Here is a 13,868-nt window from a genome sequence, read left to right on the forward strand (position 1 = left end):
CTGATGGCGGTGTAATATTCCTGCACACACACACACACACACACACAGATGGCGGTGTAATATTCCTGCACACACACACACACACAGATGGCGGTGTAATATTCCTGCACACACACACATACACACACACTGATGGTGGTGTAATATTCCTGCACACACACTGATGGCGGTGTAATATTCCTGCACACACAGACAAACACACACACACCCCACCCCGTATCATTATTCACCAGACCACGGACGTCTAGGCTCTCCTAGAAAGACAAACCCCATGTGATCTCACTCACGTGGCATTGAAGAAACAGATGAACACGTGGGAAGGAGGGCAGGAAGAAAAGGAGATGGAAACAGGCCTTAAGTGACTTGTTTTTTTTTTTAAGAATTTCTTTCTTTATTTATTAGGAATGAGCACAAGGAGGACTGAGGGAGAGGGAGAAGCAGACTTGCTGCTGAGCAGGGAGCCCGGTGTAGGGCTCAGTGCTAGGACCCTGGGATTGTGATCTGAGCCCAAGGCAGATGCTCGCTCACTGAGCCACCTGGGCGCCCACCATAAGTGACTCTTAACAATAAAGAAGAAACCGAAGGTCCATGCACAGAGGAGGGTGGGGGATGGGCATTAAGGAGGCACTTGTGATGAGCACTGTGTTGACTGTTAGTAATAAATAGCCGAATTCTGCTCCTGAAGCCAACATCGTACTATATGTTAACTAACAAAATTTAAGAAAAAGTAGATCATGGATTTAAGTGAACATTGTGGAAGTTTAAAACTTAGAAAAAAATGTAGGAGAAAATAATCAGAATCTAGGGCAGGAAAATTGTTCTTAAACACCAAAAGCACAATGCATGGAAGAAAAAAAACCCTGATAATTGCATCTCATTAAAAGAAAAAAGATTTGTGCTTATGAAAGATACAATGAAAACACGGGCTATAAACCATATAGCGGACAACGATTTTTATATCTGGAATATGTACAAACTGAACAGTGAGGAAAAATCAAATTAGAAAATGAACGGAAGATGTAAGAGACATTTCTCCAAAGACGAGTAGAGATGGAGAATAAACACATGAGAAGATGTTCCACGTCATTCGTGCTCCGTGAACGCAGACTGAAGCATGACGTGCTAGTGCACAAGGAGCAGAGGGGCTGCGGTGAAGACGGGTGACAGTGCCACATGCTGGCACTGATGTGAGAGACGTGGGTCACTCGTGGGTGGGTGTCTAGTGGGAGCGTCAACGGTGACACTTACTCTGGAAGATCATTAGATCGTCTTCTGAAAAATTAAATACACAGTTATTGTATGACCCACCAGTGGAACTCTTGGATCTTTTATCACAAAAAATATTAATACAAGTTTACACAGAAGCCTATATGTGAATGCTTATTGCCTGGGTTATTCGTACTAGCCCCGTGTCAGACACCAGCCAGGTATCCTGAATGGGTGCGAGTCCGAGAGGCAGGTGCACCTCACCCCAGGGTGTATCATGTTAAGGAAGCACAGGTGTCTGCCGCTGTGCGGCTCGCTGTCTGGAGGGGAGGGAAAAATAAAAAGCATCCAGTGATTGAAGTCACCTAGTTCAAACAAACTGAGGAGTGCTTCACAGGATAAGATGGGAAGGGAATAAAGAGTAATGGTCTGAAAGTGAAATCAAGAAAAAACATTCTATTATGACAGCATTAGAAGGAATAAAATACTTACAAATAAAATTACTGTTAAGAATAAGCAACAGAGGGCACTTGGGTGGCTCAGTTGGTTGGGCGACCCCCTTCAGTTCAAGTCATGATCCTCAAGTCCCGCATGGGGCTCCCTGCTCAGCAGGGGGTCTGCTGCTGCTCCCTCTGACCCTCCCCCTCATGCTCACTCTCTCTCATTCTCTCTCTTCCAAATAAATGAATAAAATCTTAAAAAAAAAATAGTCTATAGGCCTTTATGTACTCTGCCTGGGAATTTCCCATGAGTTAAATGTCACAAGTAGTTTTTCCTCCCTGGTGTGCTGTGTTGAAGAGAGATTGTTAATTTTGATGAAGTCTACCTTATTAGTCTTTTCATTTATGGTTAGTTGGGGATTTTTGTTTTGTTTTTTAAATTTTTGTTTGTGGAGAAGGAGGAGTCTTGTTAGGTTTGGTGGGGAAGAAATCCTTCCCTACCAAAATGTTATGAAAATATTCTGTAGTAACTTTTAGGGCTTTTGGTTTTGACTTTGATATTTAGAAGCAGAATTTCTTTGGAACAGAGTCTCATGTTTTGACTGATAGTATTGATCGCCTCCTGTCATCTCGTGTGATATCTAAGTTTCTTGCAAAGACCGCAGGTTCCTCATGGCTCTGCGCTGGCACACTTCCTCATTAATCTGGCGTCCGTTTTTGGATGGCCTCCCTTCTGGAGTCTCTGAGATCGCATTGGTATAATTACCTGTTTTAGTAGAGTACCATCTTGTCTTAATTGCTCTGGTTTAATATTTCAGCTTTGTTCCATTAGAGACTCCACCTTCCGTGTTTCTCCCATTTGTCCAGTTCATTCCTGGCTTTTACGTTTTCTTCTAAATAGTAGGAGTACCTGGTCAGTTCCTCCCACAGTACATGTTAAGATTTTGATTGGGTTTGTGTTAAAAATACAGATCAATTGATAGGCATGTGACATCTTTGCATTCTGATTTTGGAAAATGATGTGTTCTGTGTGTTTTGGTTTTATATAATGTCTTTCAGGAATGTTTGTAAGTTTTCGTTGAGAGAACTTGACTTCCTTGTCTTACGAATTACAGTCTCATCTCAGTTTTCTTATTGCTGCAACGAGCGTATCTGAAAAATACTTTATTACTGTTTATTACTTGTGTTTATGCACTTGTTTTCTGGGCCATTGGTTTTTTTTTTTTAAGATTTTATTTATTTATTTGAGAGAGAGAGCATGAGAAGGGGGAGGGTCAGAGGGAGAAGCCGACTCCCCACGGAGCAGGGAGCCCGATGCGGGACTCGATTCCGGGACTCCAGGATCATAACCAGAGCTGAAGGCAGTGGCTTAACCAACTGAGCCACCCAATTGTTTTTATATTTGCTTACATCCTTGTACTTTCTTTGGGATTCATTGGCTTTTCCCCTCTGCTTTCAAGTGGATATTTAGCTTGTGCTTTAACTTCCTTTATATATTGTATGCACTTAAATATATACATTTTCCTCTGGCTTTGGCAGAATGGTTTCACACACTTTGCTGCATGAAATTGAGTTTTTGTTATCATTCCATTAAAAGCATTTTCTAATTTCCATTGGGATTTCTTTTTTTTTTTTTTTTAAGATTTTATTTATTTATTTGACACACAGAGATCACAAGTAGGCAGAGAGGCAGGCAGAGAGAGAGAGAAGGAAGCAGGCTCCCCGCTGAGCAGAGAGCCCGATGCGGGACTCGATCCCAGGACCCTGAGATCATGACCTGAGCCGAAGGCAGACCTTAACCCATTGAGCCACCCAGGCGCCCCCGGGATTTCTGTTTTGACTGAAGAGTTTTTTAGATCTTAATAATCGACCCTTCTTCATTCATGTTAGAAAGAGGTAGCTTTATCCCACAACATCTCGTTTTTACCTTTAACGACGTATGTTTGTTTGTATTACTTGCTTACTGACAAGCAGTCCATTTCTTTAGCATGTGTGGGTAAATCTTTACTGAGGTCTTAAAACTGTATGCATACTTTATGAAATTGTGTGAAGTATTCTTACTCTATGTTTTTTCTTTAGTTTGATACAGCTTTTCCAGCTGACAAAAACATTAGTAATGGTTAAATGTATGAATAGCGAATACTTACATAAGTTTATATGCTATAGGTACCTTTGAGGTTTTATTCTTTTCTGCCTTACGAGAGACTGTCTCTCAGCTTTGTAGGGTTTTTTTGGTTTGTTTGCTCAGTTGTACATTTATTCATTTAGTCAACATTTAGTAAGTGTTTTATTTATGATGTGTTCTGTTTTGTGTTAGGCTTTGGAAGAATCCTATTCTCACTTTCCAGGGCTATTTGCTCTACTAGGGAGGACATAATTTTTTATAGGACAAAAGCTGCTATATTGTGTGTATGAGTTTAGTTAACAGAGAGGCCACAGAAAAGCCAATATTTAACATTTTTCAGAAATGGAGCAGTTTTCAAGTCATCACAAATGCTGTTTTCATGGTTTGTTAATAGGGGAAAGAATCGTAAAAAAGTCCAACTAAAAAATTAATTTAAATTAATTTTACAAATTATACAAATTATTGTTAATTGCCTCAGTATAAATTTTAATTATAACTGTTTTTTTAGTTTTTGCTAGCTATTTCTACTTTGTAATGGAATGGTATTACTTTATAAATTTGCATATAGGTAATTAGTGTTTTATATTACTTTCTGCAGAATCAAAGAATTCCATCGGACATGGTATTTCTTAGGACATCAGAAAAAGCAGGTATTTTCATTTGTATTTAAATTGATGGTCATTTAGTATTTTAGTTTATTTTTCGCTTTGAAAGGTAAAAGTTAAATTTATTGTTATAAAAGTTTTCTTTGATTGATAATACATTGAATTAATTCTAAATCACATTTAGCTATGATATTTAATATGATCTTTACTATGTATGTTTGTTTTTAAAAATATAATCCTATCACAACCTTTAAGTCAAATGAGTGCTTTCATTGAAAGCTATATTGCTACCTAAGTAATTAAATGATGATGTTGCTTGAAATTTGATTGCTATTCTGTATTTGCAGTTTTATTAATTCAGCAAACGTTTATTTACTGTTACTGTGTGGCAGCCACAACTTGTCTGTCCCTTGGGACACGGGAGCGAGACTGAGTTGTTCCCTTCAGAGAGGTTATGATTCACTTGTGTGTGGATATACAGCCGTTGACAGTAGTGCTCTGACTATACAGATAGTGTATGTCACACAGACAGTGTGTAGGTGACTTGAAGTGGGCTTCATGGGGTAAACGGTATTTATATGACCTGGGCTCTCCCCAGTGAGAAGAAGGTTTGGAAAGGGGAAATGAGACAGAAGTCTCATATCTAGGAGAAGAGCTGTGTGTTAGAAATCAGGAAACCCAAAATCTAGTCTGCTTTGGCCAATTCTTAATTATATGATGTAGACACATGGTCACACATTTTCTTAACGTCTAAAATAATGGAGAGGTTTATCAGGCAATGCCCAAGTTCCTTTTGCCTTGTGTTTCTGACTCTGTTGAATAAATGGATAATATTTTTATGGAAAGCTCAGCATGTTATTTTTTATTGGAAATTCAACATATGTATTATTACCTATAGTATGGTGAAAGCTCTAGAAAGCACAAAGTTAAAGTTTAAAGTTTTTAATTAATTAATTATTTTCATTTTTAAATAATCTCTACACCCAGTACGGGGCTCGAACTCCTGACCCTGAGATCAGGAGTTGCGTGCTCTTCCAGCTGAGCCATCCAGGCACTAGAGTTGTTAATTTAGTTTTTCTCCAGGTGTAAACAGCATTTTTTAAAAGGGATATCCTGAGAAAGAAAATAAATGTTTTTTTCATCAACTGTAGTTACGGTTATTTACTTCATCAGATGAGGCTGCATTAGCAGGAGAAGAGTCCAGGGACCCCGAATAGTCAAGTTCGCCTGGTACACCTGCTGGCTACCGTGTTCCTCAATGGGCAGTTTTGTCCGTCTGTGGAGCTGACTGCAGAGCTCCCCTTCAGTCGTTTCGCTTTCTTCTCAGAAACACAGTAGACTCCCTTGCCCGTCCAGTGAGATGGGCTGTGCCCCGAGGTCTGGCCAGGAGAGGCCAGCTGACTGCCTCCAGGCCCGGTCGCCACCTCTCTCGCAGCGGTCAACTCTGACCTTCCTGGTGCCGGCGCGGTGTCCAGGACGAGGGTGATCTTCGAAGCCTTCTGTTGAAGACTGTGGTTTCCCACACAGGTTCTTTTTTTTATTTTTATTTTTTTTTTATTTTTATTTTTTAAAGATTTTATTTATTTATTTGAGAGAGAGAGACAGTGAGAGAGAGCATGAGCGAGGAGAAGGTCAGAGGGAGAAGCAGACTCCCCATGGAGCTGGGAGCCTGATGTGGGATTTGATCCTGCGATTCCGGGATCATGACCTGAGCCGAAGGCAGTCGTCCAACCAACTGAGCCACCCAGGCATCCCTCCCACACAGGTTCTTGACCGACTGTGTGGCACAGAGCTCCCTCCTCTTCCCTTGTAGCTGACTCAGAGAGAAGCATTTGAGTCCCAGACCTCAAGTGCTGGTCTCCCGGGGTGGCCCATGTTCGTCCCAGCGGCGGCGCAGCTCCAGGTCTTGCTTTCATTTCTTGCCTGTGTAGAGCTTCAGGGCCGCCCAGGCATGAGAGGGTTAAGCCTTCAGGTTCTCCTGGGCGTGTGTGCAGCTCTGCACAGGCAGGCGGCTTTCCGAATGTGTTAGAATTTTTCAAAGCCTCCTTCAAGTCTTCTAATTTTCCCTGTTTTCTGTAAATTTTTTGTTTACCACAGTTTTATCACCAGCTGAGGTAGCTGTGGTGTTAAACAATTGCCACTGATTGTTTTTTAACAAACAGTTCAAAGGAAACAGTTATAATAAACAGGCTCTGGATCAGGTCAAACTCAGGCAAAGCCGTACTTGGTCAGGTGATCACGGTTCTCTGGGCATGGACTTGGGAAACTCCAGGCCTGACTGTCCCCATCCGTGGATGCTGGAGTATCCGTGTTCTCAGCTGCTGTGGAACCGAGGAGTAGGGAGAAGAGGGTTTGGGAGTGGGAGGAGTCCGAGCACCCCGCGGCTCGCCCTCAGCTTGATCCAGCCGTGTTTCTTGAGTAAATGCACCTGGGGTTGTTGAAGGTGTTTGATTCTCCAGAGTTCTGAAAAAAGTTGCTTTTGATTCTTTTTACCGATGTTCTCTCTCTTACAGTTATGGAGAAATGGATTTTCGGAGATTTTTACATTTCCATCTCTGCTTACATCACCCACTTGTTTGTGGTGTTTGTCTTTGTTTCTGAAGGAATTCAGTATAATGACTAGCCGGCATGTTTGCGTTTGAGACATGCTTCTTTATTACTTGCCTTCTTAATGACTGTATGAATATATATGAGATTAACGATATTATCCTAGGGGCGCCTGGGTGGCTCAGTGGGTTAAGACTCTGCCTTCGGCTCAGGTCATGATCTCAGGGTCCTGGGATGGAGCCCCGCATCGGTCTCTCTGCTCAGTGGGGAGCCTGCTTCCCCTCCCCCTCTGCCTGCCTCTCTGTCTGTGAAATAAATAAATAAAATCTTTAAAAAAAAAAAAAGAATATTATCCTAAATATGGAAATGGTTTTCAGATAATTAACTTAAAGGAAATAAGGTTTTGTTAGAAGACAAAAGAAGGAAATCCAGCCCTCTAAAACTGAGAGATCATGAGAACTCTCCATTTTCTAGAGGATTCTGAAGGCTGAACAACTTACGAAGGCCTTGTTGAAGGTCACGTGAGGAACAGCAGTTTTGGTTCTCAGCCTCTGAGAAACTTACAGCAGCAGCACAGAGATAGAATATTAGAGCATTAGGCAAATGAGATACTCTGTATTATATTAGCTTTGGATCAATAACATTAGATCTAAACCAATGATGTTTAAAAAAACACTTTCTTTCCCTCTAGTTTTCCCTTGGCTTTCATGTTATAGGGACGTGTTTTAGTGTAATGATAATTAATATTTTGGAGGCCCTAGATCTCTTCGAGAATCTTTTTTTTAAATTCTTTGAAAATATTTTTATTTATTTGACACAGAGCACAAGCCAGGGTGGAGATAATGGAGAGGGAGAAGCAGGCTCCCGCTGAGCGAGGATCCTGATGGGGAACCTGATGCCAGGACCCTGGGACCATGACCTGAGCCAAGGCAGATGCTTAACTGACTGAGCCACCCCGGCGCCCCTGTCTTTGAGAATATTAAGAATTACCACCTTGTTCCCCAAAAAAGAGTATATAGTGGCATGTATGCTATACTATTGGATCTGACTTAGGACCTTACTGTAGTCTGTTCAAGCTTAAAGTTTCTTGTTTGTTTGTTTTTAATATTTTATTTATTTATTTAACAGAGCGCACAAGCAGGGGGAGCAGCAGAGGGAGAGGGAGAAGCAGGGAGCCTGACTCGGGATTCGATCCCAGGATCATGGGATCATGACCTGAGCCAAAGGCAGACACTTAACTGACTGAACCACTCAGGTGCCCCTAAGCTTACAGTTATGTTACATTTCTCAGTTTTATTATTTTTTCTATCAAATTTAAATTGTTAAAATCATCACTGATTGTAGATACACAGATGCTAAAATGTCAGATTGCTATTTCATGCTGTTTTCCCTCTTTTTCTAAAATTTACCAAATAGCTTCCCAGCTGGATAAAATATGTGTCATAGTATTGCTTTAAATCAGGAATTCTTAGCTTTGGAAATTCTGTTTCTGCAACCTTAAGTGATTATTTAAAATTTTTAATTGTCTCTTTTTCAAAAGTACACATATTTAGAAGTTTTGTATATCAGCTGACACTATTGGTATTATTTTATTACTTTTCAGTTTCAGTTCAGAAGAATCTGATAGCGCATTGTCTGTTAAAATAAAAATCTTGGGGTACTTGCGTGGCTCTGTCCTTAAGCCTCTGCCTTCGGCTCAGGACATGATCTCAGGATCCTGGGATCGAGCCCCACATTGGGCTCTCCGCTCAGCAGGGAGCCTGCTTCTCCCTCTCCTGCTCCCCCTGCTTGTGTTCCCCCTCTCAATGTATCTCTCTTGGTCAAAGAAATAAATAAAATCTTAAATAAAAATCTTCAAACCCTATCCAGTATAAAAGTCTTAAATCTCTGAGGTGTGTCCGAGCTTGGACATTTGCAGCTCAGGGAGGCTCTGTGGTGCAACGTTGGCTGTGTGTGAACGCAGGGCCTTCTGCGGGGCCGGCATCCAATTGTCCAGAGTGCGGATGCAGTCGACGGGTCCGGGCTTGGAGGGCTTCGATTCCAATTAATCAGTTGCTTCATCGGTTTCTTAATTCAGATCAAATATCTCCTGAATGCACACAATCCTTTTAGTGGTATTAAGAGAAATTAATGCTTTAGAACTGATTTTCATCAATCTCTTATAAATGCCAATATCTTTTTCACTTGCCTCCTAAGTGATGACATTATAGTTGAAGTGTTTGGGACATAGTACAATGGCTCAGCTGTCACCTGTTAGTGGGGCAGAGGTAGGTAAATGACACTGTACTCAACCACATTCTCTCCCTGGTGCTATTCATCTTCCCAGCAGCTTAAAAATTTCATGCAGAGTCATTAAGTCACATAAATGATTTAGGAATCAAGTTTAATGGCGAACGACCTGGTATTACATATGCAAAGTCAATGTCTATTTTTCTTTTGCTGGGCACGTACTGTCCCTGTCTCTTCCAGAGCTATTGGACTCGTGCGCTGTTGCGGACGGTATTCTAATACTAGGAGAGCTCGTCACAGCGTATGACAGGCTCCGATGCTCAGCCGCGCCGTGTCCCATCCGTCACTTCAGCACCACTTGACGCAGCTCTCCTGTGTGACACGTGGCCTAGTGGATCTTAATTTGATTGTCATTAAACCTGTCCTTTCCTGTCAGCTCTTGTCAATTATACAAAATAAAATCAAGTATTCATAAGAAGTCTGTAACGGGATATAAGCAGACGATTTAATAATTCAGTTTTGCCCAGCCTTCGCTGGCCTCCCATGTGGCTGGCGCCGGCCGTGGCACGTCAGCAGGTCCGGTACGTTGGCCGTACTTCTGCTCTCGCCACAGTTCCTGCTCTGTTTAAATCCGATCAGTTACTGCGAGGCTAGCAGTGCAAGCTGTGCTCCAGGGTAAGTCCTAGATCTGTTGCCCTGAATTTTTAAAACAGCGGAGCGAAGCGTGTCCTCTTTGAAGACAGCTGTATTGCTTCCAGTGCCCAGTAAGCTTCCAGAGTCCAGCATTGCTTTCACCGAGAAACATGGGATGTTTGCAGTGTAGGAGGCTCCCTTCTTCCTGCTTTCTGTGTTAGAGAGCAGACCGAGAGCAGAGCTGTTGGCACTGACGTCTCAAAGTACGTGTCAGAATCTAATCCGGTCCCTGTGTGCTAGCTTCTGTATCAGAACACACACAGGCCCACACGTGCACATACGTAAACATGCAGGTATTTAAGAGGAGTAAAATCAACTTTGAAATTTGTTCAACTGTAAAATAACATCCATTGCAAGTTTTCTTGTATTCCTTGTTAGTGAAAGCAGTGTGTAAAATACTCCTTATGGTAGGTCTTCCGACAAGTAATGCACAACGGAGTGTATTTACGTATTGAGCGGTGTCTCTCAGAGGACGTGGAATCAGAGGTCTCCTGCGAACACTTCCTTCCGTACGGGAGATGACTCAGAGTCGTCTCGCGGGGCTCTGGAGGCTCCTAGAATCGTGCTGGCGGCACCGGTGCCCGCGGCACAGCACAGCTGCCAGGGTTGGAGGCGTCCTTGGTGCGGGACTCTCAGGGACACGTTGCAGGACCTGAGCTGTGATGGGTTGGAAGTGCATTGGCTGGTGGGAGAAGTAGTAGGAGAGCAAGAAAAGGCTCCTGGTGCGTGCAGAACAGCAGTTCCTCCGGAGGGCCGCCGGGAGAACGTGGCTGGCACAGACCCATCGTCGTGTTAGGACATTGTGTGAGGGGAGTCCTGGCCTGGGCTCTGGGGAGGTGCATCCTGACACGGCTGCCTTCAGTAGTTCCCCAGACTTGAGAAAGCGGCAGCCCAGGGAGTTCCTGGCGCACAGCGCTCAAGGCCGGCTGTAGTGGATTTTCCACACGGCTGTGGTGTCCACACGGCTCTCGGGTCAGTCCGGTCCCCTCCCTCCGCCGTGCAGACGACGACTTGAGCGCAGCGAGGCAGCTGGACGGAGAGCATTGCCGAGGGAGGTCAGAGCCAGTGTTCCGCCCAAGACCGGCTCTTCCTCCCGTGCTCCGCAACAGGGGCCTCTCCGGGGCCTGCTGACATGGGGACCCGTCGCTCTTCCCGGGGTGGGGGGGTGGTTCTGAGGCGCTGGGGGCTCAGCACTGCTGCCTCAGGCCACTAGATACCAGTAGCAGCCCTTTCCCTGCCAGGTTTAAAAGCTGTGTGCCCACAGGTTTCCAAGCGCCCTCCAGGGTGCAAAATCTCTCCTGGTTGAAAAACGCTAGAGGACTTTCTTGTTGTCATTGAAGAGAATCCCTAAGTGTTCAGTTATTTTTCTTTTGAGAGTAATTGTTTTAATATTTTTGAGAGATCTTCTCGGTAGGAACAGATGGATTCTGTAGCATTGGACTCCACGGGAAAGAAGCTTCTACTGCGACCGGCGCGGCCAAGGAGTCAGGGGCTGGCCTCATCTCCCTGCTCCCGCCAGACTGAGGCCGAGGCGTCACCCTGCAAGATGATGCTCGCCGCTCATTTCCCCAGGCCGGGGGACCGGGCCTCCCTTCTCACCAGCTCCTGCTCAGAGGCAGGGGCTCCGCCCGGTTTTGACGAGCCAGGATAAGGGAGCCGCAGCTAGTTTCCCCCATCAGCTAGTGTGCCGGGCCGATGCCTGGGGGGCCGCCACAACCCCTCCCCTCACCCGGGCACATCTTGTCTTGAAAGTCTGGGTGTAGCGCATCTCTGAGTGGGTCAGACTTCCTCTGACTTGGCCTTTCTGGGCTCCTTAGATGCTGACGGGCACGTCTCTCACCGCGGCTGGGACGTTTGCGGTCAGTGCTTCTCCAGGCGGTCTCTGCGCGTCCTCGGCTCCAGTCCTGCGGGGGCTCCCGCGGCACGTGCCGGCACAGGCGGTGAGGCCCACGGGCCCTTCCGTCTCTGCCGCGGTCTTCAGTTCTTTGGCTCTCCCGTCCTCAGGCTGGACCATTTCTGTCCTGTCTCCGGGTTTGCTGGTTTTTCCTTCTGCTTTGGCTTCCCCCAGGGAGCTGTTCCTTGTGGTCACTATACTCGCCAGTCCTTGGACTTCTTCTTTTCACTGTTTTCTCCCTCTTTATTGATTCCATTTTGTTCATGATTTGTTTTCTTGACTTTCCTTACATCTTTGTTCAGCTTCTGAGCATCTTTCAGCCTTGTCTTTGTCTAGGAGATCCGACATCACATATTCTCCAGAGACAGTGTCTGTTTATATTTTTTGTTCCTTTATTTTATTTATTTAAAGATTTTATTTATTTGAGAGAGAGTGTGTGTTTGTGAGACAGATCATAAGCAGGGGTGAGGGGTAGAGAGAGAGGGAGAAGCAGCAGACTCCTTGCTGAGCAGGGAGCCCAGTGTGGGTCTTGATCCCAAGACCTTGGGATCGGGACCTTAGTGAAGGTAGATTCTTGACCACCTGGACCACCCGGGCGCCCCTTTTCCCCCTTTATAAGTATGCAGTGACGCTGCCCTGTTTCTTCGTGCGCACACTGATTTCTGGGGAACGCTGGATGTCTTCACCTTTATGGTGTGGTGACTCGGAAGTCAGATCCCCTCCCCCGACAGTGGGTCAGCCTGAGACTCGGTCGTGACAGTAGTGGTGTTGCGGGGAAGCTTCTCGCTCACGCAGCTCACGCGGCACGCACACACACATGTGAGCGCGCACGCGCACACACAGAGGCCTAATTGGGTTTCTCCTAAGGATGGCAGGGGGGCAACTCGTTGTCTTGAAATGAATGAATCATTCATTCATTCATTCATTCATTCTTGGATGAATCACAGAAGGGATCAGTGCTTTCTTACAGGAACTTTCAGCAGGCGACCAGACCGAATCCAAAGAACAGAGGCCTCTGCTGACGTTTATTCTAGCTAAAAGCTGAAAAGGGAATATGGACTCTCCCACTTCCTTCGGCCAGCACCGCGGTCACGGATATGGGCCCTGAGCACAGAGGCTGCTGGTGTCCAAGCAGAGCAGCGCCTGGACATGGTGCCTCCGGTGGCAGCTGGGCAGCAGTGCTGAAGGTCCTCGGAGTGTGAGCTGGGCTCTGGGTGCAGGAGCCAGGGTCCCAGGTCCCGTAGGGGACGGGGAGACGGTTGGCCTGGATCGTGAGTGCGCAGTCAGTGACACGCAGACCGGGGAGGGCCTGCGGATGAAGTGACAGGAATGTGTACCCAGAGTGGACAAGGCTCAGCTGTGGTGTCTTGAGCGTGTACATTTGGGGGGTAACTCCAGACCAGAGCGTGATAGTCGTGCAGGGGGGTGGGTCTCGAAGTTGTTTACAGGGGACTTGTCCTGAGTCACCGAGACGTACAGATGCTTGTGGGCTTTCTGTGACAATTTTATTGAGGTACTTGAATTCATGTGGTGACGACACTAATACTTTGTTTTATATGCTTGTTTTTAGCAATTGCTTTTTAAAAGTTTGATGTAATTGTCTCTTCCCAGTCTGTAAAGCACGTGTGATTTCAGAGGGAGCAGTAAAACAGCCCCTTCCCACCTTCCTCCCTCTGCAGAGGTCACCCCCGTGGCCACACCCAGGGAGGTGGCGTCAGGGCATCTTGCTTCCCTCCCTTACCGATGTACGCCCCGCAGATCGTGGAGGGTGAACACTAAGGGGTTTCTCATCTCCCTCCCCTCACCCTCCCCGTCTCGCTCCCCGTCTCCTGTCTGGGCTCTGCCCTCCACCCTGTCTGTCTGACGCGGCTGCTCGCGTGCGCTTTCCTTCACTGATTCTCACACGATCTGCTCTCAGCCTTGGGTTCCGGCCAGTCCTGGTGCTGGATCATCTTGTATGTGTGTCACTTCGTGTCCTGGCTGTTCTGTCTTAGGATAGGTTCTGAGAAGTGGTGTGATAGTGGGGCCAAAGGGTGCGTGGAGTTTTGTTACTTAATATTTATTCATGTTTCGAATTTGATAGGTTCGTATGGCAGTAGATCTTACCTGTGTTTTGGCACTTTCGCTGG

General features: G+C 45.4%; 1 protein-coding gene across 1 annotated transcript in view; it reads left to right on the forward strand.

Annotated features, from left to right (window-relative positions):
* ATP9B (ATPase phospholipid transporting 9B (putative)) overlaps positions 1-13,868 on the forward strand; it is a 174,004-nt gene that overhangs the window by 21,296 nt on the left and 138,840 nt on the right. The window contains exon 2 of the mRNA XM_059409851.1: positions 4,370-4,421. Coding sequence (XP_059265834.1) covers positions 4,391-4,421 — 31 coding nt within the window. The 5' untranslated portion in view covers positions 4,370-4,390. The remainder of the gene's footprint in view (positions 1-4,369; positions 4,422-13,868) is intronic.

Source organism: Mustela nigripes, chromosome 8 (assembly GCF_022355385.1).
Source record: "Mustela nigripes isolate SB6536 chromosome 8, MUSNIG.SB6536, whole genome shotgun sequence".
NCBI classification, from domain to species: Eukaryota; Metazoa; Chordata; class Mammalia; order Carnivora; family Mustelidae; genus Mustela; species Mustela nigripes.